At 38.1% G+C, this 27,905-nt stretch overlaps 1 protein-coding gene across 2 annotated transcripts in view; it reads left to right on the top strand.

Annotated features, from left to right (window-relative positions):
* Positions 1–22,576, top strand: part of LOC121987238 (probable anion transporter 6) — a 41,046-nt gene extending 18,470 nt beyond the window's left edge. The window contains exons 2-3 of one of the 2 annotated variants that reach the window (XM_042541123.1): positions 15,297–16,681; positions 22,419–22,576. In XM_042541123.1, the coding sequence (XP_042397057.1) occupies positions 15,394–16,681; positions 22,419–22,459 (1,329 nt within the window). In that variant the 5' untranslated portion in view covers positions 15,297–15,393 and the 3' untranslated portion in view covers positions 22,460–22,576. Of the gene's footprint in view, positions 1–15,296; positions 16,862–22,418 lie in introns of those variants that run through there. The other variant, XM_042541122.1, reaches the window with a different exon arrangement.
* Positions 22,577–27,905: the final 5,329 nt, after the last annotated feature.

Here is a 27,905-nt window from a genome sequence, read left to right as displayed (position 1 = left end):
TTACTGGTTTGTAAGTGATGTAAACAAGCTTGCGCGTTGGCTCTGAGTGCCTTCCTCCATAACGGATGAGCTAGTTTGCAGATCACTAGAACAGACTTCCATTTTGGATGACTATAGGAAGTTAATTAAGAGCGTGTGATCTTCCCCAACGGAAGGGGCATAATCTTATTAACGGACTTAGTGTCAAGTAATGGTATACACTTAGACACATCTAATAGTATCCTCCCCATCGGAGTCACTGCTATTATTTGTGTGACCAAATGAAACCAACTATTAATTTGTCATAAAACTAGGTTGACAAGATAATAAAATTAAAGGGTTAAAACCCCTCTTACAAATGATTGATTTTGTATACGTCCACACTAACGTGGCATACAAAATTAACGGTGTTTGAGATAATTTTATTTGTCATAAAGTTAGGTTGACAAGATAGTTAATGGGTAAAAACCCTCCTCTTACAAATGTTGATTTTGTATACGTCCACACTAACGTGGCATGCAAAATTCACGGTGTTTTGAGGTGTTGGTAAATTTAAATAGTATTGTTAGAGGAATCAATATTATTTTAAATTTAGAGTCTTGACCAAATATTTGATTAAAGATAGACCAACTATTAATTTTATTCGTCATAAAGTTAGGATGACGAGATAATAAAATTAAATGATTAAATTTCTCTTTGAATTTGTATACGTCCACACTAACGTGGCATACAAAATTCATGGGATTTTTAAGGAGTTGGTCTTAACCAAATATTTTTGTGATTCTTAGGATAATGATCAATCCCTAGCTGATATACTTAGTGGTCCCAATTATAATTGATTGGAAATAGGATTTGGACATTAAGGTAGACTGTTTTTTTAGAATTAAGAACAATAGAGGTGTATTTTATTCATTAGTTGATACATGTTTAGTGGAGTTATCTACCGGTACCTAAAGTGTAGATACAAGATGCCATTAATCATGTCTGCAATTTATTGCAGGGTTTCAGGAAACCCGACAACTAAATGAAAGGTAAATCACCGTCCACATCGGCACTACTGCAAAAGTAGCAGCTGTTGCAGTGGGAGAGGTTTATTCTCTAATAGGAATAAAATTTGGATTATTAGGAATTGTCTTTACATACTAAGTTTAGGAAGAACCTGATTTCAGTTTCTAAACTATTATAGAATAGATATTGTGTCTATTTTGATAACAAGCTGTTATCAAGAAAAATAGACAAGTTATCGATTCTGGTATGTTGGTTGACAATTTATAATCCAATAACTCCCACGATGTAATAAATGGAAATTATAACACATCTTCTAACTTTAAGAGGAAGCAACCTTCGGAGATGAACCAATTATATCTTTGGCATCTAAAGCTAGGTTATATTAACTTAAGTAGGAATCATTGGTAGCTGATGAACTTTTGGGTTCATTAGTAGTGGAAATCTTTCCAACCTACGAGTCTTACTTGGAAGGAAAAATAACCAAGAAGCTTTTAAATCAAAGGGGTATGGAGCCAAAGATATGATGGAATTGGTTCATTCTGATTTATGTGATCCTATGACTATCCAGGCAAGAGGTAGTATCGAATATTTCATCTATTTTATAGATAATTATTCAAGATACAAATACATTTACTTAATGTGCCGCAAGACTAAGTACTTTGATTAGTTCAAAGAGTACAAGGCTGATGCGGAGAAATGTTAAAGTAAAAGTATTAAGTCACTATGGTAAGATCGTAGTGGCAAGTACCTCTTAGGATAATTTGGGAGTCACTTATCAGAAGTCGGGACTCAATCCTAACTAATACACCCCAACAGAATGGTGTAGTAGAAAGAAGGTATAAGGCTCTTATGGAATAATTAGATCGATGATGAGTTATTACCAAATTTGTTTTAAGGATATACACTAGAAACAGAAGTGAACATAATACCTTCTAAAGTCAGAACTCTCTACTCCCATAGAATTGCAGAATGGGCGTAAGCCTAGTCTGAAGTATATTCGGATTTGGGTGGTCTAGCACATAAGAGACACTGATAAGTTGGGCAAGAGTTCACTTGTTTGTGAGTTATCCTAGAGAAACAAAAGTAGGTTTATAGTCTTAAAAATCAGAAGGTCATTATCAATGACTGATTTTTAGAATAGGACTATGTAATAAACCACATGCCCATAAGTAAATTTGTTCTTAAGGAAATAATAAAGGACATGTCTAATCTAGTACCAACTGTACAAGATGAAATATCACAAGAAACTGCAACACGTATCATAAAAGATACACAATTACAGATAGTGCCTCTTCGTAGTGGGAGGGTTGTCAAGCAACCTAAAAGATTCATGTTTTGGGAGAGTCTTTGGACTTGATCCCAAATGAACATGAGTCTGATCCCGGACATATGATGAAGCACTCCAAGATAAAGATCCAGCATCTTGGCAAAGAGTAATGAATAACAGAATTAGAATATATATATTCTGATAAAATCTGGAAGCTTGTAGAACCACCAGATGGTGTAAAAGCCTTTGGGTGTAAAAAGGTCTATAATAGGAAAAGAGGGATAGACAGGAAGGTAGAAACTTTCAAAAGCAAGGCTTGATGAAAAAGGAAACTTTTTCACTGGTAGCCATGTTTAAGTCTATCCAGATTCTTTTATCTATTTAGCAAGTGGATGTCAAGACAGCATTCCTTAATGGAAGTCTTGAAGATAGCATCCACATAAAGCAAACCAGAAGGGTTCATTATAAAGGGCTAAGAGCATCTTGTGTGAAAGCTCAATCAGTCTATGGACTGAGGCAAAGCTTCAAGGTCTTGGAACATCCAGTTTATCAAAGTAATCCAGACCTTTGGATTTATTAAACGGATAAGTCTTGTGTATACAAATGGTGTGATGGAAACGTGGTGGTGTTTCTTGTACTATACGTAGATAACAATTTTGATAGTTGGAAACAATATCAAAATGTTGTCAGAAGTAAGGGTATGGTTGTCCAAATAATTCGATATAAAGGACTTGGGAGAATGTATATATTTTTGTGATCAAAGTAATAAGGGATCGCAAGAAAAATATATATAGATATATCCCGAGTTTAATATATTGAAAAAATCCTTACTCGTTTTTAGCATGCAAAACTCCTAGAAAGGTTTCTTACCTTTTAAGCATGGAGTGTTTTTATCTAAAGAGATGTCTTCGATGACATCAAAGGAGATTGAGGACATGTAGGCAGTTCTTTATGCTTCGGCAGTTAGACAACCTAATGTATGCTATGCACGAGATCAGAAATCTGTTTTGCCAAGGGCATAGTTAGCAGATATCAAAGTAACCCTAGACAAGGACATTGGACTGCAGTAAAGCATATAAGTACCTTAGAGGCACTAGAGATTATATGCTAGTTTACAAGGCAGTTATTTTGGTCCCTGTGGGTTGCATGGATTTTAACTTCCAATCGGATAGGGACAATATTAAGTCAACCTCGGGGTTTTGTGTTTACTTTAGGAGGTAAAGTCATAACTATGGAAGAGTGATAAGCATAGGTGTTTATCTGGACTCCACCATAGAAGCTTAGTATATGGCAAGCCTCTAAGGTAGCCATAAAAGCTGAATGACTCAATAACCTCAAGATAGATTTAGATATGATTTCTGGTTTGTCCAAAGATTATTACAATTTATTGTAATAATGTTGGTGCAGTAACAAACTCGAAGAAACCATAAGTCTATAAGGCAAGTAAACACAATAGAGCGCAAGTACCACCCAATACGAGAAATCGTATAAACGAGGAGAAGTTGTTGCCGCCTAGATTGCATCAGATGATAACCTAAGGTCCTTAAGGCAAGAGCTTTTTGAAAGGCATGGGAATCAGATGTATGGCAGCAGATATGGCAGCTTAGTCTTTTAGTATAAGTGGGAGATTGTTAGAGTGTATACTAAAAGCCTAGCTTTTGGTATAAATATTTATCTAGAAATAAGAATCACATTGGTCAAAAGTCTACATTTATGATAAATGTAGTTGCTCAATTAATTTATATTGTAGATAACATGGTGTATGGTGTCACACACAGAAGATCATGTTATTGGTTCCTTATAAATTATAAATAGTAGCTCACGACCAAGATGGAAAGGAACAAACCATTGGAAGGTCGTAGTGTAATTAGGTATTAGTATATCTTAACTATATAATTACACTAGTACACTTAGAGTGTATTGAGTAGGACCATTTGAGGTCGTTCCTTTTATACTGACCTTATAAAGGAACAAAGACCTCAGTTATTATGGAAGTGTGTGCTCTTAATCCTAATATAATAACAAGCACATATATTTGATATTTATTTCTTTAATTTATCAATGGGTGAGATTTAGTTCGATGAATCAATAAGCCCGATAAGTTGGGAAATGATATCACTTATAGTGTGTGTTGTTGATTATAGAAGGAAACTGTGTCCTAGTAATCTAGGTTGAGAATGTCCCCAAGAGGAGCTCATAAGGATTGTCATGTTAAACCCTGCAGGTGGACTTAGTCCGACATGACGATGAAGTTGAGTGGTACTACTCTTGGAGCTAGATATTAATTAAATGAGTTGTCAGTAACTTACTTAATTAGTGGACATTTGTTATCTTAAACACAGGGAGACTAACACACTCATAATAAGAAGGAGCCCAAAATGTAATTTGGGATTGGTGCGGTAGTTCAATAATAGTTCTCTAGTGGAATGAATTATTATTGATAAAATTAAGTTGTGTGTTTGGGGCGAACACGGGATGCTTAATTTTATCGGGAGACCAAAACCAATTCCTCCTCTCGGTCCCTATCGTAGCCTCTTGTATATAGAGATTTATACCCACCATATACCCACCTTCTTACCCATCCAATGGGGCCGGCCAAGCTAGCTTGGAACCCAAGCTAGGGCCGACCAAGACCAAGTGGATGAGTTAAGTTGGTGGCCGGCCAAAGCTTGGGTCCCAAGCTTAGGTGGCCGACCACTAGAATATTAAAAAGGATTTTTATTAAAATTATTTCTTATGTGGATATCATGTTTTTAAAAGAGAGTTTAAAAATTAAAAATTTCCTTTTATAGCTTTCTACAAAAGATTAAGAGAAGAGATTAATCTCTTTCCTTATTTGTAGTTTAAAAGGATGGTTTTAATTTTTGGTAAAAACTTTCCTTATTTGTAAATCATCTATATGTTTAAAAGAGAGTTTAAAATTTGAAATCTTTCCTTATTTGTTGATTAAAGGAGGATTTTAAATTTTAAGAAAACTTTCCTTTTTAAACATGTTCATGATTTAAAGAAAGTTTAGAAATTAAATATTCTCTTTTATAAGTTTCTACAAGAGATTAAGAAAAGATTTGATATCTTTCCTTATTTGTAGATTAAAAGAGATTTTAATTTTTAGAGATAACTTTCTTTTTATCCACATGTTTAAAAGAAAGATTTTAATTTATTAAATTTCCTTTTTATAAACCAATCATGAAGGGATAAAAATTATTGAGAAATTTTATAAAATTCCGGAAGCAAATAAGGAAGTTTTAATTGGTGTTTAAAATTTTATTTGCTTGAGTTTTTTTCTTGTGGCCGGCCATTATAAAATTGAGAAAGGAAATTATTTTTAATTAAATAAATTTTCCTTTTCAATGGCAAAAGAATTAAGGAAGTTTTTATTAAAATTTCCTTATTTGCCAAGATCAAGGATTATAAAAGAGGGGGTAGAGGAGGCTTCATGGCTAATGAATCTATTCTATTTTTCTCTCCCTCTTTTCTTCTTCTTGTGGTCGGCCCTAGCCTTTCTCCTTTCTTCTCTTTTGGTGGCCGAACCATACATCTCTTGGAGCTCTTGTTGGTGGCCGAACCTAGGAAGGAGAAGAAGAAGAGGAGGAAGCCTCATCTTGAAGATCCCTTGGAGTATTGGTGGTGATCAAGTTCTTCTTCCTTGGAGGTGGTTCTTCTTGTGGCCGAACCTTGCTTGGAGAAGAAGAAGGTGCGTGGTGGTTCTCGTCTCGGAAGATCGTCGCCCACACGACGTCCGGGATAAGAAGAGGAATACGGTAGAAGATCAAGAGGTTTTTCTAAAAGGTATAACTAGTAATTTTTCTTTCCGCATCATACTAGTTATTTTTGGAAATAATACTAAATACAAGAGGCTTACGTTCTAGTGTTTCGAATATGGTTTTTCGAAGTTGTGTTCTTTTGTTTCTTTCTTTTCCTTGTGATTTGATTGTTCTCTTTGGTTAACCTAAAGTTATTTTAGGAAATTAAATATTAGCTTTCTATTAAAGGTTTTGTCTAGTCGGTGGTGGTTGCTCCCATATCCAAGAAGGCCATGTGCCTCGCCACGTCAGTACTGGGAACCTTTTATGGAAATTAATATTTAATGGAATTAATAACTTAAGGTGACTTGGATCAAACGTGTTAAGTTCCGCAGGAGATCCAAGTCAAAACCTAAAAGAACAAATAGATTAAGTTTTGGATCAAACGTGTAAAGTTCCGCAGGCGATCCAAAATTTAATTTAAAAGAACACATGGTAGCTAGGAAAAGGTTCAGACCTTTGTACAAAAATTTTGTACAGTGGAACCTATAGGTTTTCCGAGTAGCAACCAACACGCTGGTGTGAGCGAGGTTCCTTCGCCTGTGCTATAGCTCCATTGTTGTCACAATAGAGCTCAACTGGGTCAGCGATGCTAGGAACCACCCCAAGTTCAGTGATGAACTTGCGGATCCAAACTGCCTCCTTTGCTGCCTCTGATGCATCAATGTACTCGGCTTCTGTTGTAGAATCAGCTACTGTATCCTGCTTCGAACTCTTCCAGCTGACAGCACCACCATTAATGCAAAATATGAACCCTGACTGCGATCGATAATCATCCTGATCGATCTGAAAGCTGGCATCACTGTAACCCTTTACAGTTAGCTCATCATTGCCTCCATATATCAAGAAATATTCTTTAGTCCTTCGTAAGTACTTAAGAATATTCTTGACCGCTATCCAGTGACTTTCACCTGGATCTGACTGGTATCTGCTCGTCATGCTCAAAGCATACGAGACATCAGGTCGAGTACATAGCATTGCGTACATGATCGATCCTATGGCTGAGGCATAAGGGATCTGATCCATGCGGTCTCTCTCCTCTCTAGAAGAGGGACTTTGAGTCTTCGAAAGACTCACGCCATGTGACATCGGCAGAAATCCCTTCTTGGAATTCTGCATGGCAAACCGAAGGAGTACCTTGTCAATATATGTACTCTAACTTAGGCCAAGCAATCTCTTAGATCTATCTATATAGATCTTTATCCCTAGAATGTGGGATGTCTCACCTAAGTCCTTCATTGAGAAGCAACTCCCTAGCCAGGTCTTGACAGACTGAAGCATAGGAATGTCCTTCCCAATGAGCAGTATGTCATCCACATACAATATGAGGAAGACAACTATGTCCCCTACAACCTTCTTGTAGACACAAGGCTCATCTTCGTTCTTGATGAAACCAAACTGTTTGATCGCATCATCGAATCGAAGATTCCAGCTCCGAGAAGCTTGCTTTAGTCCATAAATGGACCTATGCAAACTGCATACTCTACTAGTATGCTGCGGATCTACAAAACCCTCAGGTTGTGTCATGTACACATCCTCGAGTAGGTTTCCATTCAGAAACGCGATTTTGACATCCATCTGCCATATCTCATAGTCATGGTAGGCTGCAATAGCAAGCATGATCCGAATGGATTTAAACATCGCTACTGGAGAAAAGGTTTCATCATAGTCAATACCATGAATCTGCTTGAAACCTTTAGCTACCAAGCGACCCTTATAAATAAGTCCATCCATGTCAGCCTTTCTCTTAAAGACCCACTTACACCCAATGGGTTTTACCCCTTCAGGTGGATCAACCAAAGTCCATACTTGGTTGGTGTACATGGATTCCATTTCGGATCTCATGGCTTCTAGCCATTTCTCGGAATCTGGTCTCATCACAGCTTCCTGATAGGTGGTAGGCTCATCCTCTATGAGCACAATGTCATCATGGTCAGACAAGAGAAATGAGTATCTCTCAGGCTGACGACGTACCCTATCAGACCTGCGAAGAGGTATGTCTACTTGAACCGGTTGTTGTTCCTCAACTCCTTGTGGAACAACATCATCCACAACATTTGTGGTTCCAGTTCAATTTCCATCGCGGCATCAGTGCTATTGTTCGCATCTTGAACTTCTTCAAGATCGAACGCGCTCCCACTAGTCTTTCTAGAAACAAAGTCCCTTTCTAGAAAGACCCCAGTCTTTGCCACAACTACCTTGTGCTGACTGGGAATGTAGAAGTAATATCCCTTAGTTTCCTTGGGATATCCGATGAAATAGCACTTGTCGGATTTAGGTCCTAATTTGTCTGAGACTTGACGTCGTACGTAAGCCTCACAACCCCAAATCCTCATGAAAGACACCTGGGCATCTCTCCCAGTCCATATCCTATATGGTGTCTTTATCATGGCCTTGGATGGAACTCGGTTGAGAATGAAAGCTGCCGTGTCTAGAGCATAACCCCATAAATATGTCGGAAGATCTGTGTGACTCATCATAGACCGTACCATATCTAATAAGGTACGATTCCTCCTTTCGGATACACCATTCCACTGTGGTGTTCCAGGAGGAGTGAGTTGAGATAAAATCCCACACTCAGCTAAGTAGTCACGAAACTCATGGCTTAAGTATTCTCCACCTCGATCGGATCGAAGTATTTTAATACTCTTGCCAAGCTGGTTCTGTACTTCATTCTTGAATTCTTTGAACTTTTCAAAGGATTTAGATTTATGTGTCATCAGGTACACATAACCGTATCTACTGAAGTCATCAGTAAATGTGATGAAGTATCTATAACCGCCTCTAGCAGCGACATTGAAAGGGCCACATACATCACTATGTATGAGTCCTAACAAATCAGTCGCTCTCTCGCCGTGCCCACTAAAGGGAGTCTTGGTCATCTTGCCGCGTAGGCATGACTCGCATATCTCATATGATTCAAAATCAAATGAGTCCAGCAAACCATCCTTATGGAGCTGGGATAAGCGCTTGTCATTTATATGACCTAAGCGACAGTGCCAGAGGTAAGTTTGGTTCAAGTCATTCGACTTGATCCTCTTGGTATTTATGTTATAGACAGGGTTCTCTAGGTCTAGAATGTAGTGTCCGTTTATCAGAGGTGCACTACAATAGAACATATAGTATAAAAAGACGGAACAACCTTTGTTCTTTATTATAAACGAGTATGCTCTCTTGTCCAAACAAGAAACTGATATTATGTTCTTTGTCAAGGCAGGCACATAACAACAATCGTCTAATTCTAGTACTAGCCCAGAGGGCAGAGATAGATGATAAGTTCCTACAGCAATAGCAGCAACTCGTGCTCCATTGCCTACTCGTAGGTCTATCTCACCCTTCGTCAATGCTCTGCTATTCCTCAGCGCTTGTACATTAGTACAAATGTGCGAAGCACATCCGGTATCTAATACCCACGATGAAGAAATAGAGAGGTTGACTTCTATAACATTTATACCTGAAGTAGAAATCTTATTTCTCTTCTTCTTAAGATCTTCCAGGTATTCTTTGAAGTTCCTCTTCCAGTGCCCTGCTTGTCCTTGATATAGTTGACGAAGATGTGCAACCATATCGTAAGCACCCATCAACTCATGTTGCTTCTGAAGCTCAGAGTTCATGGTTGCGAGCATTAGACAGGACACATCGAATGCGTCATCTTGATGCTTCTTGTAAGCATCTCGGTCTGCTCGCGTGGCAGTGGCAGGAGGAGCCTCCGGAATGGGCTGCTCCAGAACGTACAGTTTACGTTCTTGGGTGAGAACTATTCTCAGGTTCCTGTACCAGTCCAGGAAATTTGCTCCGTTGAGCTTGTCCTTCTTAAGGACAGATCGCAGAGAGAGAATGCTCGTATTTGACGTCATGGTTATCTACAACAGAAAATTTACAGAAATAAATATCATATCTTTTAAAATCATTTAATTAGGCCTTTAATTAAATGATGCTCCCACTGAATTCTATAATTCTTGTGGGACAAGATCCACATCATACTAACCATTGAGTTAGCTTTGGCTAATACGCCCAAGGCTTAGTATGATCGGTAGGTAACGATTACCAATTACATCTCTATGCAACTCTTGTTTATAAAATCAATATCCACATTTATATTAAAACTCGAGTTAGCTTTGGCTAATACGCCCGAGAGTTAATATAGATGTGATTTTGTTCTATCTTTTCCAACCGTTGGAATAATGCCTATAGTTGACTCGATCCAACCAAGTAACTAGGAATACTCAATCTAATTGAGTTTGTATTCACCCATGCGTTGATAGGCGGGACCAAGATTGTCCCTCCGTAGCCTACCAAGATAATATGTATTGCTCTGCTTTGGCAGATTCAACAATACATGTGATCGAGGTAGTGATAGGTATCACGGTACGGTTAGGCATTTTAGAGTTGGTTCGATCTAGATCTAATCTAATCGAGAAGGATGCATCTTGTGCACGACTTAGATCTAATCTAATCGCAAGGGTGCATCATGTGCACGACTTAGATCTAATCTAATCGTTAAGGCACTAATTAATTAATTAATTATTAAACATGCATCAAATACATAACAATTAATTAATTAATCTATTTGTGATTTAGTCATGGCCCTACTACGATCTTCTCAAGCCAATGAGAAGATCGATTGGTCAACCTAGGGTCAACAGCTTCTCCAAGCTCCTCCCTTTGACCACCTTGTGTTGCTCGTGCCCGCCTCGGAACTCCGTCTCGTGTGGACCCTCCACCGCTCCAATTTGTACATTACAATTTGAAACTTGAGTTACATTCGAGTCTAAATCTAATTTACAACAAGAATAAAAGACGAGACACGACGCGCAGGTCGCGAAAATGAAATAAAATTACAAGCACGCACATCACATAACGACACGCAGGCCGTATTATGAATTACAACACATTGTCCAATCAAATTGGGTCTTTGGGCCATGAATATCACAAATCTAATATATAATCCAAAATTATATATTTTCATAATTTTCTATAATTTTAAAATTAATTTTTAAAATTTTTACGAGTAAATTTCCCGGCGGTCCCGTTTAGCGGTTTCGGGCGCAATCGCGGAACGGATCCCCTTGCGGGGCCCAGGGGCAGCACCCCTACCCGCGATCTAACCATCGCGAGGGTTCCATTGCGATCCAACAGCGCCTAAACCCGCTGTCCCAAAACGATTTGGGCCGAGACATTACCGTTTCGGAAAAATCTTCCCGACGGGTTCGTTTTTAGCGATTTCGGGTGCGATCGCGGAGCAAATCCCCTTGCGGGGTTAGGGGCAGCGCCCCTACCCACGATCTAACCATCGTGAGTTGCTCCGTTGCAATCTAAAGGCACTCGAGTCCGCTGTCCCAAAAGATTTTGGGTCGAAACGAAGCCGTTTGGGAAAATGCTTCCCGATAGCCGAAGCCTACAAGTGCCGAGACACTTGTGCTTCGCCTATAAAGAAAAATTACCCATAAAAATATAAAAATTGAATTTTTACAGAAAATCACAGAAGCTTTTTTTTTTCCAAAAACCAAAAACTAACTCGTACAAGTCTTTGCACGTGGCGAAAACCGCTTTTTCGCGTCGCGGAAACCCCGAAAGACCCAAAGCCGTAGATCCGTGCAAAGATTCGTATACAAAATTTGAAAACTATTTCTTGTACTAGTTCAAAACCGATCTACTACTTAGATCTACGAGAAAAAGTTTACCCTTGTAGCGATGCCCTTCGCGTTCCCGCTCCTCCAAATGATGCCGGTCCTCTAGAAGTATCCACACGGACACACTAGATGGAGATGACCAAAAACCAAGGTGTGCTAGCACCTATGTGGTTCGGCCAAGGGAGGAGGAGAGGGAGAGGGAGAGCTTGAGAGGAAGAAGGAGGAAGATGCACACTTGAATGGGAAAAATGAAATTCCCACCCAAAACCAAGTGGCCGGCCACTTTCAAAAACTCACCAATTAATTGCATTAATTGCAATTAATATGAAACCATTACCAATTAATTGCATTAATTGCAATTAATATGAAACCATTAAGAGAGTGGCCTTGTAACTTCCATGAGGTGGCACCCATGATGATGTGGAACATCATTATTGGTCCACCTAATGCCAACTCACCAATGAGGTGGCAAAAGGTCAAGTCAAAATTGACCTTTGGTCTTCCTTCTCAAGTCAAGTCAAACTTGACTCAATCTCTACCATGGTGGATCTAATCCAACCATTTGATTCGAGCCAACTTAATATAATGAATCTAATTCATTAAATTGAATTGATTCAATGAGTCAAAATCAAAATCAGACTCATTTAACACATGAATCAAATTGAGTCGAACTCAAGTTAGCCCAATTAGGGTTACTCTTAATCCAATTTGATTCATCAAATGAATCTAATCCTCTTGGTTCATCAAATGAACCTAATCTCCACCTAATTGTCCTAAGTGTGTGACCCTATAGGTTCTTGTAACGTTGGCAATGCCCTAAACCCATTTAGGAGCATAAGTAATGAGCGGTATCTAGCAACACATCATTACTACCCAAGTTACAAGAATGTCGAGATCCGACATCACCTTGTGACTACCAATTGTGACTACTCACAAAATATGTGACATTGTCCTTCTATCCTAGACATCTAGATTGATCAATGTGAGGCATAGACCGTGTCATCCTCTAATCAATCTAAATCTTGAACTCCAAGTAGACGCACTCGATCAAATGAGCTCAACATCTAATGTTGACTCATTTGGGCATGGCCATGCACTTAGTGGTCTCACTCTATCAAGAATAGCGATGTCGCTCCCGTCATATGGGAGGGATAGATCCCATCTACATCACTCACATCCCTCTGCATAATTCGTTATATACCCAGTAATCGCCTTTATAGTCCACCCAGTTACGGGTGACGTTTGACGAAACCAAAGTACATAACTCCTTATGTAGGGATCCATGGTGACTTCAGGTCTAAGGACTAATAGTCATACTAATAGCCACATGAGAAAGTATATGACACTCATATAACGATCCATGATACTTTCTCATGGCGGGTCATTCAGTATACATTCTCTAATGCATACCCATGTGTCAGCTTGATATCTATATATCCATGACTTGTGAGATCAAGTCATCGAGCTGACCTACATGCTAGTCTTATTGTATTAACATTGTCCCTGAATGCTAATACTCGACTAGGAATGATTTAGAGTAGTGTTTCCTATATCATCTCACTATCGATTCAACTAATCGATTGATATAGGTATGAACCTTCTACTCAAGGACGCTATTATACTTAGTCTATTTGGCACTAATATAAATAAGTATAATAACCAAACAAATGCCTTTATTAATAAACAAGAATATGATATACATGAGTTCATACAATCATCAAATGATTGCCTCTAGGGCTCTAACTAACAGAAAATAATTCTCTCATAATTTTCAAGTGGAAACCAACTTGGTTGAAGAGCTGATGGGGTTGCAGGATCGGATCGGTTAGAGACGGCGGCCTCAAACTCGAACTCCTAGAAAGCACTTGCCTCTTCTTCCCGTGGCCAGGAAACCTCAAAGAGGAAGACACGATGCTGCAGGGAAAGGAAAGAAAGGGAGGAAGACATGCGCGCAACCGAAAGGAAAGGAAGATGAAAATACAAAGGCGACGATGGAAACCTAGCTCTCGGCTGAAAGGAAAAGTAGAAGAGATGTGAGTCGGGGGCGGTGAAGACTTGTTTTCGGGAAAAAAATGCTAAGTTAGGAGTTAGGATTTTATCAAAGGATTAGTTTAAAAATAATAAACCGATTAATTTATTAATAAATAGAAAAAATATTATAATTAGTTCAAACTTATTACTTCCGCACATAAGTATATGAATTTTATATTGTGAGTTATTACTTCATCAAATATAAATTATGAAGTAAAATATTAGTAAAAACTAGTAGTGAGATCCACAATTTTTAATCAATGAAGTATAAAATGAAATTTATTTCATCAAATTTATTATCAAAGTTAATGATCATATATTATTTCATCAAGTATATATGATAATTAGCTTAGATAATAAATTTGATGAAGTAAATTTCATTTTAGGCTTCATTGATTAAAAATCGTGGGTCTCGCTACTAATTTTTACTAATATTTTATTTCATAATTTATATTTGATGAAGTAATAACTCAAAATAAAATTAATATACTTCTGTACGGAAGTAATAAGTTTGAACTGATTATAATATTTTTCAATCATCTCTTCTACTTTTCCTTTCAGCCGAGAGCAAGGTTTCCATCGTCGCCTTTGTATTTTCATCTTCCTTTCCTTTCGGTCGCGCACATGTCTTCCCTCTTCCCCCCCCCCCCCTCTTCTTTCCTTTCCCTGCAGCGTCGTGTCTTCCTCTTTGAGGTTTCCTGCCCACGGGAAGAAGAGGCAGGTGCTTTCTAGGAGTTCGAGTTTGAGGCCGCCGTCTCTAACCAATTCGATCATGCAACCCCATCAGCTCCTCAACAAGGTTGGTTTCCTGCCCTATAGTTTCTGGCATCTCCTTCCCTATAGTTTATGGCATCTCCTCCCTATGTTTTCTTCTAGATTTCCGTAAATCTATCACTCAATTGACATTTTGGATGTTAAATCAATTACTGATATTTCTTGCCTCGCCTAAACCATTTTAACTAGTTTTACAACCGGATTATGATCAAGACTGGACTTTTGTTTCCATTGACTGGACTATCTTCCTAAATCATTGAAGTTGTAAATTTGGTACAAGACTGGACTATTACTGAACCCTTTTGGTGTTCAAAACTTCATCTGCAACATCAACTCTTAAGTCTACTGATATGAAAATGAATCTCGTGTCTCAGATTGCAATGCATAGTGATTTAATAGCCTGCATGTCTTAATTCACTATCGACTGCCCAAAACCGCCACATCAATCTAAAACACACATAAATACATACATTATTAAGAAAATAAATCTCAACAAATTAGTCTTCTTCCAATGGCTTGATTGTCCTAGTAGAAAGCCCTTCATTTTGTTTGTGCTGACTCAATCAGAATGTTGATCAGTTTCATCTGTATATTTTTCATCCAGTGGTGTGTTTTCCAATTGATTATCAATTGTCAGCTTTTTATTGCTTCAGCAAGATTCCATAATTATCTTCTGTAATATGGCCATCCATGGCTTCAGATTTTTTAATTTTGTTTATGAAGATCGCTTCAAGTCCTATAAACTAAGATAATTTTGTTTAATTGTCTTCTTTAACATGCCAATATTCCCAAATCATGCAGAGTGAGAGAAGAGTGCAGGATTATCTTTGTTGAAGAACAATAATGACACAAGGAGTTAAATTTGAATACATGCGCATATACTCCATGATATAAACTAATGGAACTGCTGAAGAAGATGAGATTTCCAAAGCGGTACAGTATCATTTTATTAACCTTTATCTGCACAAGAGTGTGCTATCTAGAGCGAATAGGATTTTCAATTGCGTACACAGCGGCTGCAGATAGCATTGGTGTAAATCAATCAAGCAAGGGTCTAATACTTTCGGTATTCTACTATGGATATGTTGTGTCACAAGTGTCTCGGGGTTGGGTTGCACAATATGTTGGAGGACGACGAGTTCTGCTGTTTTCGTTTTTGCTGTGGTCGCTAACATGTGCATTGGCTCCACTAGATGCAAGCAAAGTGAATATAATGGTTTATGCCCGCTTCCTTGTAGGTGTGGCACAAGGCTTTATATTCCCCTCCATTCACACAATTCTAGTACAATGGGTCCCTCCCCATGAGCGCTCACGTTTTGTTTCTCTTACGACATCCGGGATGTACCTAGGAGCAGCTGGTGGCATGCTTGTGTTGCCAAGTCTGGTAAAATACAAGGGACCTCAGTCAGTTTTCATGGTTGAATCAGCTCTGGGTATCATGTGGTCATTTCTCTGGTTTAGGTTTTCTAGTGATCCAGTTCGTTCCGAACATCCCAAAGCTGCTGCAGGTTTCGGAGAGCACAACTTGCCTGTTTCAAGAGAAAAGAAAATCCCAAGTGCTGGAAACCTGAGGCGCTTCACTAAAATTCCTTGGAAGAAGATAATTTTCAACTTACCGATTTGGGCAATCGTGGTAAACAACTTCACCTTTCACTACGCACTGTACGTACTAATGAACTGGTTGCCAACGTACTTTGAACTCGGCCTTCAACTCAGTCTTCAGGGCATGGGATCTTCTAAGATGATTCCTTACTTCAACATGTTCATCTTCTCAAACACAGGAGGGATTTTAGCTGATCACTTAATCACAAGAAGGTTCTTATCAGTTTCCAAGACTCAGAAGCTTCTCAACACCATCGACTTTGTCATTGCAGCTCTTGCTCTAATGGCCATTCCACTATTCAGGAATCCCTCCTGGACTGTCATATGCTCTTCGATTTCTCTTGGATTCTTAGCACTTGGAAGAGCCGGGTTCGCTGTAAATCACATGGACGTGGCTCCGCAATATGCAGGAATTGTTATGGGAGTTTTGAATACCGCCGGGACCTTAGCTGGTATCGTTGGCGTCGGGCTCACTGGAAGGATCTTGGAGGCCGCAAAGTCAGCTGATATGGATCTTACAAGCATAGAATTGTGGAAAAATGTCTTCTTGATCCCAGCCTATCTCTGCATATTTAGTTCTTTCTTTTTTTTTTTACTATTCACAACAGGTGAAAAGATTTTTGAGTAACTAGCCCTCCCTCGGCATGTTTGTTGGTCCATGGACACTCACACTCTTATTACCATTTGATATGGTAGCAAAAATAAAGTGTACAAGTATATTGTTAGCCAAAGCAGTACAAGAGGGTAAATCGTAAATGCATGTGATACCAAATTTGTATTACTGATTTGAAAAAAAAATTAAGCTTTGAGATACCAAATTTGTATTATCCTCGGAAAAATTTAAAGTTTTTCTTTTATTATGGTTATTGTTAGTGACAAAAAGGGGAGTTTTACTAATCTTATGGTCACACATTTAAGTTGTGGAAATAGTCTTTATTATGTAGACTAGTAGATTTAATGTGGTTCTATTCTTCTTTGGGACCATGAGCTTCGAGCTCTATGCTGTTGTATTATCAGTTTGGGTATTCTATCTATACTCATTGCCAATTAGGCTTTGGTCTAAAGTTGCTGTCATGTTTGATATAATCGCGTGAAGTTTCATTAATAGATTTCAAATGGAATTTGAGATAGTTGGAAGTATTCAAACTTGGTTATGGTCAGGCACCAAAATCCAGGACATAAAGCATGCTGTGAACTAACATGTCTAAGTGCTACCTGTGTCTCTTGTTGCTAAGAGTGAATTCTTTGAGTACCTATTCATTTAATGCCCTTACATTAATGCTCCTAGCAGATCATATCTATTAAGTATATAAATATAAAGAGTGGTCACTTTTCTAGCAGATCAAGCTTTTGAATCCTAAGTAGTTAGCCAATCAATTTTAGTGTGGTATTCTAATAGGAGGTACTTCGTGAATCTTCAAATATGTTTGTGACAATAATATTATCTCATTGAATTCATTGGGTTTGGGTTATTGTATCTGACCCCAAAGAGTTGGGACAAATATAGGTTGTTGATGTTGACAACAATGATGATAACATCTTATTTTGATATGGCAAAAAATTATTGTTGGTTAATTATATGATCTTACATTTATGCTCCTATCCTGTGAATCTCTCATTGTATTTGAGATCTCGTTCTTGACAAGCTTGGGAGTAAGCAATATATCAATGCTTGGAACTATAATATTGTTCAAGCTGAATACGGTGAGTTAACTATGTTAGTCTGACTTGGTTTTTTCTTGGTTCCATGTCGAGCTTGTATTTATTGCTATCCTTGTTACTCATTCAGCATGTATCATCATTTCTTGTGAATCATATGGTGAATTGTGCCCTTCCATTGCAGGATGATAGTCTGATGCTTAGTATACATTGTATAGTCCTCCAAAATTTCATTGTAAAGCATATAGTTTAAATTGCTTTCATTATTACTTAACCAAGTTGGTTCTCTGTGAAAAATACAAAGTGATATACTTTTCAATTTTTGGTGATACAATTGACACTTTAAAAGCAATTTGTAGATGAATAAATTCAATGAGTTAATTAATTGAACTTTTGATACTCCTATTCTAGGGTTGGAATTTCCAAGAATTTTTTCACTCAAATTTGCAACAACCTACAACTTTTTAAAAATATTTGTTTGGTTCAAATCTTGCGTTTCGGTAAGTTGGGAATTAGTTATAGTTATGGAATCATATCAATTTGGCACATAATGTTTAGAATAATCACAAATGTTCTTTTTGTGTGTGATAATGGTATCTTTTTGGTTGGTACTTAATAGTCCTTATGACATCTAGAGTGTCTTACTCATAAAATGTAAATAGTGTTGCAGGTTTTTGCTGCAGTCATCAAAGCAGGTGCTGCTAGGGAACACGAAATACTTGCTTAGATCAGAGATGCTGTTTTTTCATTTATTCGTAAAATTGAACCAAAGAAGGTTATGGATACTATGCTAGTTTCACGTGTCAGAATATTATACATAAGATCTCTGCTTGCTCGATCACCTGAGCTGCAATTGATCAAGGTAATGTATCCCACTCGCTGCTACCTTCTATGAGTTTCTTACTGAACTGGTTTCATTTCTTGCTAGCTGTGAAATCCTTTAATCTTGTTCCACTCCTTTTTAGTAGGTTTCTTCAGTAGAACGGTTCCTTGAAAAAGCTAATGATGGCCATAGCAGATGCTCTAGCCGTGGTAGTAGTCCTAGTAGATCTCTGGTTCACTATGATTCAGTTCATGGTTTTAAGGTGAACATAAAACCAGAAAAAAAGTCTAAATTGTCATCCATAGTCTTAAAGCTTCGAGGGATTGATCATGTATAAACCTTTTTCAAGACAGGGAAAAAGTACTACTTAGACTATTGGCTAACACATATGTTACTTGTGTCCTATGTATTCTTTGGTTTGTAAGCGTAGGAGACGTGGAGGCATCATGTTACTGGATGAAAGCTCCAAGAAATAACTGAGGAGGCTAAAGCTTTTGCCATTGGAAATGAGGCACTTGACACACTCTTTATTCATACACCAGCTGGTGAGTTGCAGTGCCAAATTCAGTTATGGCTCGTAGAGAATTATGATTTCCTCTCTGTCGTGGGTGCTGATTCTATCAGTGGAAATTCTACTAGCCAACTAGAACTTCTGTCAACTGCCATTATGGATGGATGGCTGGTCTTGGTACTACACAGTTTCCGAGTACTGATGCTTTGGGCCAACTTTTGTCTGAGTACACCAAGCGAGTTTATTCGTCACAATTGCAACATTTAAAGGTGCTACTATTGTTATTATCCTACTAATGGTTGCAAGTTCTTGAAGTTTTATGGCCAATTACATTCCTTTACCTCTTTTTCTTATTTCAAATGGAGTGTTGTATTTTTACAACAGATTATAATTGGTCTGCTTCAGTCCAAGCAGGTGGGTGGGGGTGAGTTGAATGAATGATTAGGTGGTTGGATTGATTAACCCGTCAAGACATGGTGAGCCAGATGATTCAGAAGGCGCGATTAGGCCAGGTAGCCCGATAGGTATTGCTGGACCGAATGGTCCTGACAGGCATGTCGGGTTGCATGTGTTGGACGGTGTAAGATTGAGCAGGCTGGACAATTTGGGTGGGTCAAGTGTACTATATGGTTTGGGCGTAACTAGTACCGAATGGGCAGAACATGTTGGGGAGGGTAAGGGACAAGTTTGGCTGGATGGACTATTTAATCTGAAAATGCATATTAATTGGTCAGTTTGCTTAGTCTGGGAGGCAGGGTGGATCAATCACACTGAACTAGGCCAATCGTGTGAGCTAGATGAATTATATAATATTTCTTGTAAAGAATTTTATCATTGTAAAAACAACTTTGTATCTATTTCTTATAATATTTCAATTCCATGAATCAAACACTCCATTAGTATGTCTTCTTTTCTACTTGAGTTCACATGTATGATGAATTGGGAATCAGAAACATTCTTGAATGCATATCTCCATTCTTATCCTGTTATCTGTATTAACAGTCTATTTCTAATATTTCATTGGATGTACTTATTTTAGTAATTTAAAAGTGCTAAACTATAAAATCTACCTTAAGCACTTCTCATAAAATCTAACCTAAATTTAAAGGGACGGAGGAGATTAAGTACCATGCCATCCTTATGAGGATCTATCATGAGGGTGGAATGGTTCTAAATGACTATAAGTAAATCCTAATGAATATTTTCCTTGTTTAATGGGATGGTAAATAAATTTGTGTAACGGGTTCTTTGCAACTAACAGCACAAAAAAATTGTGATTTAAAAAAAAGTCATTTATTTTAAGACTTTTGAAAAATATTTTTAGGGCATATTTGATAGTTATATAAATTAAGCGGATAGATTATGATATGTTTATTTTTTTTAAGGTAATGAATATAAAAATTAATCATCACATTATGTTTTTTTAATAAACATTATGTATATAAAATTAAACTATTGCTAAACTAAGAAAATATAGAATAATTCGATTACCTCCATTTGATCTAAGATTTTAAATATGTTTTAAATTTTTATTTAGTTATAGTGATAAAATGATATCATTAATGAAATTATTTATTTGATTTATCTAATTTTTTCAATTAACTTAAATTATATAGTTTATTTAATTTATTTAAATTATTCAACTTTGTTGGATCGAAAGCGCTAGGGGGGTGAATAGTGCTTGTGGTTATTTCGTTTGTTTCGTATTCGAAAATCGGTAGAGAGTAATGCAGTGGAAATAAAGGAAAAATCAAGCACAGAAAAGATCCAAGTGTTTTTACTTGGTTTGGAGCCTTGGGGGACTCCTACTCCAAGGCTCTCGCTCGTTGAGCGATTACTTTGAGTAATTCACTATCAAATCGTAATTGTACAGATATGAATTAAGTACAACAAAATTAAGCAATACCGACAACAAAGAAACGAAAGCTGGAGCTCCGGGTCGTCGGGGTTATGTTGCAGCACTTCGGGATCGTCTCGTTAGCAGATTGTAGCGTTAGGATTGCTCGGGAGTTGTGTTTTTTTTGTTGTTGCTCGAATCCATCTTATATACAGTGCTGGAGGCGCCTCCAATCCTGTCCGAGGTGCCTCCAGGCCGCCGAGTCGCACGGGTGGATCAGTGCAAGCCTGGTCGCGCCTTATCCCTCTAAAGGCGCCTCCAAGCTGCTCCAAGGCGCCTCCAACGCTTGGTCCAAGGTGCCTCTAGCTTCCTCCGAGGTGTCTCCAGCTCCTCTGGACAGCTAGCTTCGGCTTGTACCCGAGGCGCCTCCAAGCCCTTATGGAGGCGCCTCGGACACTGTTCATCCGAGGCCAAAGTTGTTTCTTTGTTCCTGTAAAGTGTGTTAGTCCCAAACACATACCCTGCAAAACAAAGTTAGCACAAGAAATGATATAACAAATAATAGTCGACAGTCATCGGACTGTCCGGGTCTGATTTCGGATTTCCGACCGGAAATCCTAGGTCGACTCGACGCCTACTGTTCCCTCTATGGGGAACGCGCCCTCACCTACTCCACTCAGGAGATTTACATATTGCTAGTATGATCCTCCAGATCGACTGGACTTTTGCTCGGTGCTCGATGCTTTCGGACTTTCTGCTGAACTCCCGCTTCCTGGCCTGTCCAGTCTTTCACCTGGTTCGCGACACCAAGACTTTTCACCTAGGGTTGCCACCCCTAGGACTTTTGCCTGAAGCTCTCGACCCGCCAAGACTTTCCGCATAGGGTTACCACCCCCTATGACCTAGGGTTACCACCCCCTAGGGTTTTCACCTTGTCTAACTGCAGCTAGGGCTTTTACCTAAGAGCACTTAGGACTTTCCTGCAAACTCCATGAACTTATTAGATCACAAGATGACTTTACTTTGAACTCTTTGCCATTATCAAAACTTGGATTCGATCGTCTGATACTTCCCGCACCAATAATCTCCCCCTTTTTGATTATGACAACTCAGATTCAAAATTAAGTAAAACAAAATGCATAAAAAAACAAAAACATGCTTTTAAATAAGAAGTTTAAGCACAAACGTAAGCATACTTAAGTGACAAGCTAAGGAAATTTTAAGCTTTATAAAGGTTAAAGTAACTTTAAAATTTTCAAAGTTAAGGCTCCCCCTTAAGGTTCCCCCTTAATAAGAGAATCCTTAATTTGAATTTTTGTCCTACTCTCCTCCTTTGCCATAAATCAAAAAAAACTTTGTAGGAAAAACTTAGTGAAACATGTTGAAGCCTAAAAAAATACTTGTAGGGAAACCTTTGTAAGAGAAATTTTGCTAAGTGAAAATAGTTTAAGTGCCAAATAACTATGTTTAGCCAAAATCTTATCACACTATTTTTTTTACTATTCGCAACAGGTGAAAAGATTTTTGAGTAACTAACCCTCCCTCGGCATGTTTGTTGGTCCATGGACACTCACACTCTTATTACCATTTGATATGGTAGCAAAAATAAAGTGTACAAGTATATTGTTAGCCAAAGCAGTACAAGAGGGTAAATCATAAATGCATGTGATACCAAATTTGTATTACTGATTGGAAAAAATTTAAGTTTTGAGATACCAAATTTGTATTATCCTCGGAAAAATTTAAAGTTTTTCTTTTATTATGGTTATTGTTAGTGACAAAAAGGGGAGTTTTACTAATCTTATGGTCACACATTTAAGTTGTGGAAATAGTCTTTATTATGTAGACTAGTAGATTTAATGTGGTTCTATTCTTCTTTGGGACCATGAGCTTCGAGCTCTATGCTGTTGTATTATCAGTTTGGGCATTCTATCTATACTCATTGCCAATTAGGCTTTGGTCTAAAGTTGCTGTCATGTTTGATATAATCGTGTGAAGTTTCATTAATAGATTTCAAATGGAATTTGAGATAGTTGGAAGTATTCAAACTTGGTTATGGTCAGGCACCAAAATCCAGGACATAAAGCATGCTGTGAACTAACATGTCTAAGTGCTACCTGTGTCTCTTGTTGCTAAGAGTGAATTCTTTGAGTACCTATTCATTTAATGCCCTTACATTAATGCTCCTAGCAGATCATATCTATTAAGTATATAAATATAAAGAGTGGTCACTTTTCTAGCAGATCAAGCTTTTGAATCCTAAGTAGTTAGCCAATCAATTTTAGTGTGGTATTCTAATAGGAGGTACTTCGTGAATCTTCAAATATGTTTGTGACAATAATATTATCTCATTGAATTCATTGGGTTTGGGTTATTGTATCTGACCCCAAAGAGTTGGGACAAATATAGGTTGTTGATGTTGACAACAATGATGATAACATCTTATTTTGATATGGCAAAAAATTATTGTTGGTTAATTGTATGATCTTACATTTATGCTCCTATCCTGTGAACCTCTCATTGTATTTGAGATCTCGTTCTTGACAAGCTTGGGAGTAAGCAATATATCAATGATTGAACTATAAATATTGTTCAAGCTGAATACGGTGAGTTATCTATATTAGTCTGACTTGGTTTTTTCTTGGTTCCATGTCGAGCTTGTATTTATTGCTATCCTTGTTACTCATTCAGCATGTATCATCATTTCTTGTGAAACATATGGTGAATTGTGCCCTTCCATTGTAGGATGATAGTCTGATGCTTAGTATACATTGTGTAGTCCTCCAAAGTTTCATTGTAAAGCATATAGTTTAAATTGCTTTCATTATTACTTAACCAAGTTGGTTCTTTATGAAAAATACAAAGTGATATACTTTTCAATTTTTGGTGATACAATTGACACTTTAAAAGCAATTTGTAGATGAATAAATTCAATGAGTTAATTAATTGAACTTTTGATACTCCTATTCTAGGGTTGGAATTTCCAAGAATTTTTTCACTCAAATTTGCAACAACCTACAACTTTTTAAAAATATTTGTTTGGTTCAAATCTTGTGTTTCGGTAAGTTGGGAATTAGTTATAGTTATGGAATCATATCAATTTGGCACATAATGTTTAGAATAATCACAAATGTTCTTTTTGCGTGTGATAATGGTATCTTTTTGGTTGGTATATAGTCCTTATGATATCTAGAGTGTCTTACTCATAAAATGTAAATAATGTTGCAGGTTTTGGCTGCAGTCATCAAAGCAGGTGCTGCTAGGGAACACGAAATACTTGATGAGATCAGAGATGCTGTTTTTTCATTTATTCATAAAATTGAACCAAAGAAGGTTATGGATACTATGCTAGTTTCACGTGTCAGAATATTATACATAAGATCTCTGCTTGCTCGATCACCTGAGCTGCAATTGATCAAGGTAATGTATCCCACTCGCTGCTACCTTCTAAGAGTTTTCTTACTGAACTGGTTTCATTTCTTGCTAGCTGTGAAATCCTTTAATCTTGTTCCACTCCTTTTTAGTAGGTTTCTTCAGTAGAACGGTTCCTTGAAAAAGCTAATGATGGCCATAGCAGATGCTCTAGCCGTGGTAGTAGTCCTAGTAGATCTCTGGTTCACTATGATTCAGTTCATGGTTTTAAGGTGAACATAAAACCAGAAAAAAAAGTCTAAATTGTCATCCATAGTCTTAAAGCTTCGAGGGATTGATCATGTATAAACCTTTTTCAAGACAGAGAAAAAGTACTACTTAGACTATTGGCTAACACATATGTTTCTTGTGTCCTAAGTATTCTTTGGTTTGTAAGCGTAGGAGACGTGGAGGCATCATGTTACTGGATGAAAGCTCCGAGAAATAACTGAGGAGGCTAAAGCTTTTGCCATTGGAAATGAGGCACTTGCCGCACTCTTTGTTCATACACCAGCTGGTGAGTTGCAGTGCCAAATTTGGTCATGGCTCGCAGAGAATTATGATTTCCTTTCTGTCGTGGGTGCTGATTCTATCAGTGGAAATTCTACTAGCCAACTAGAACTTCTGTCAACTGCCATTATGGATGGATGGATGGCTGGTCTTGGTACTACACAGTTTCCGAGTACTGATGCTTTGGGCCAACTTTTGTCTGAGTACACCAAGCGAGTTTATTCGTCACAATTGCAACATTTAAAGGTGCTACTATTGTTATTATCCTACTAATGGTTGCAAGTTCTTGAAGTTTTATGGCCAATTACATTCCTTTATCTCTTTTTCTTATTTCAAATGGAGTGTTGTATTTTTACAACAGATTATAATTGGTCTGCTTCAGTCCAAGTAGGTGGGTGGGGGTGAGTTGAATGAATGATTAGGTGGTTGGATTGATTAACCCGTCAAGACATGGTGAGCCAAATGATTCAGAAGGCGCGATTAGGCCAGGTGGCCCGATAGGTATTGCTGGATCGAATGGTCTTGATAGGCACGTCGGGTTGTATGTGTTGGACGGTGTAAGATTGAGCAGGCTGAACAATTTGGGTGGGTCAAGTGTACTATATGGTTTGGGCGTAACTAGTACCGAATGGGCAGAACAAGTTGGGGAGAGTAAGGGACAAGTTGGGATGGATGGACTATTTAGTCTGAAAATGCATATTAATTGGCCAGTTTGCTTAGTCTGGGAGGCAGGGTGGATCAATTACACTGAACTAGGCAAATCGTGTGAGCTAGATGAATTATACAATATTTCTTGTAAAGCATTTTATCATTGTAAAAACAACTTTGTATCTATTTCTTATAATATTTCAATTCCATGAATCAAACACTCCATTAGTATGTCTTGTTTTCTACTTGAGTTCACATGTATGATGAATTGGGAATCAGAAACATTCTTGATTGCATATCTCCATTCTTATCCTGTTATCTGTATTAACAGTCTATTTCTAATATTCCATTGGATGTACTTATTTTAGTAATTTAAAAGTGCTAAACTATAAAATCTACCTTAAGCACTTCTCATTTTTCTGTTAATTTCTAAATTTCCTACTTGGAGCTTTCCTCGTAGTTGGGTTAAACAGAATGTAGTAGGTACTTTGGCAACAGCGGAAGCTGAGGACGTAGCCCATGTCTGGAATCTGTCGATCATAAGAGAAAAAAGGTAATGAAACACAAACTGTCCTATCTTAATTAAAATTTGGGGTTCATTAATGGACTTTTCCTCTATTAAAAGTTTCATTAATGGATACCAATAGGTGTTAAAAATTCATTGTTGTGTTTATGCAATTAGTTCAGTGGAGAATTAATTACTTGTGCCTTATAATAAAAGGATATGAAAATAATTTCTGCTGAGATTTAAAGCATCGCACCAAGTTGGAGTTTTATTGTCTGGTCGTGCTGTTATGTACTGTGCCGATACTCTAGAATCTTCCTATTACAGTTGGTCCCGATGGTACCAACCAAAACGAGTGTGATTTCAGTCGATACTTCCCAATTGTGTCAGCATAGGCGGCACAATATTTACCCATGGACAATACATTTATCAGTTGGTAGCTAGAAGATACACTTTAGCCTTGCTAACCAATATCAATCAACACTCGAATCCATGGTTTCTTTTATTATATCGTGGTTTATGATATTAATAGTGATATAAGCTTTTGCATAGAGCTCAATGAAAGAAAAAGATTCATATTGCCAACTCTAAATTATTGGGAGAAACATGACTCGATATTTTTGTTCATATCTATTGTTGAAAAGTGTGCTTTTGGCGCTCTATATATCATATATCATGTTTAACAAGCTACATAATTTGTTTGGTTTTCTTAATTACACACTACCTTTTCTTTTTGAAATATTCCTTCCCTACATAAATCTGAGTTCAGTTGCTGCGGCTCTATTACAAATTTTACAACAAATGAGAAGTGATTCAGCATTATTAATGATCCGGTGATGACGTGGAACCGTACGTAAGATGGGTCAAAGTCAATGGGACCGATCGACGTGGAAAGTGCCGATTGAGCGAACCAGTGCTGGCCGAGCGAAATAGTGTTGGCCGAGTGAACCAATGTTGACTGAGCGGACTAAAGCTTGGTCTGGAGGCTAGGTGGAGGCCAAGTAGATCAATACCGGTCGAACGGATCTGCGCCTATTGATCGGACAAATGTATGGTCAAACGGATGGCATATGGTCGAGTGAGCCAAGGTATGGTTGAGTGGGCAGCATATGGCCGAGTGGGATAGTACACAGTCGAGGGGATCGTTGTGCTGTCGACACGCATCACTGAGCAGTTTCCCACAAGTATCTTGGTGTATCTTTTTTGGGAGTTAGTGCCACTGACAGCAGAGCTTGACTAGCCTGCGAATGAAGCCTCCCAGCTATCATATCAGAGGATGGTATGACTTGTTGAGGAATGGTGTTAGGAACACTTTTGGTCAGGTCTTTTCAGAGAATGTTTGGAAAGACGTGCTTGTGCTTTAAAAAGGAGAAGGGGAGATCGATTTTTTTTTTTTAGGGGGGAGGGGGGGAGGCTCTCTGGGGGATTAACTTTTGGGTATCTGTTTGATCTCGTGGGCTAGTGTGTTGGACCATCCACTGTACGTCTTCTTTCTCCTTCTCCTCTTGCTTGTGTAAGGCTTCTCCGCTTCCGGGATCTACTTCCGAAAAGCATCATCTTCATAGTGAAAGAGGGAGAGAGGGTCTGATCCTTGGACTAGTTACCTCTTCGGAGGTGGATACCAAGTAAATTTCGTGAGTTAGCATTGGAGTTTCTCCGGTTCATCGTCGCTACACCTCTTTCACCTGTCAATGTCAGTGCCACGTACCCAGCTTGCTATCTTCCTCGATTTTGGACAGGATCACATTGGCGCCGTCTATGGGAAGCTCATCTACAACCAAATCATGAAGATGGAGGGCGTTGGATGAATGTGGGAAGCTCACATGCTCAAGAAGGTCAATGAATATATCAACGTGGAAGAAGGTCAAGCGGCAAGAAGAAAGGAGATGCCGACCAAACCCTTT

This window comes from Zingiber officinale, chromosome 5B (assembly GCF_018446385.1).
Source record: "Zingiber officinale cultivar Zhangliang chromosome 5B, Zo_v1.1, whole genome shotgun sequence".
Lineage (NCBI taxonomy): Eukaryota > Viridiplantae > Streptophyta > Magnoliopsida > Zingiberales > Zingiberaceae > Zingiber > Zingiber officinale.
Note: the sequence above shows the minus strand (reverse complement) of the source record. Positions and strands in the feature narration are given on the sequence as shown.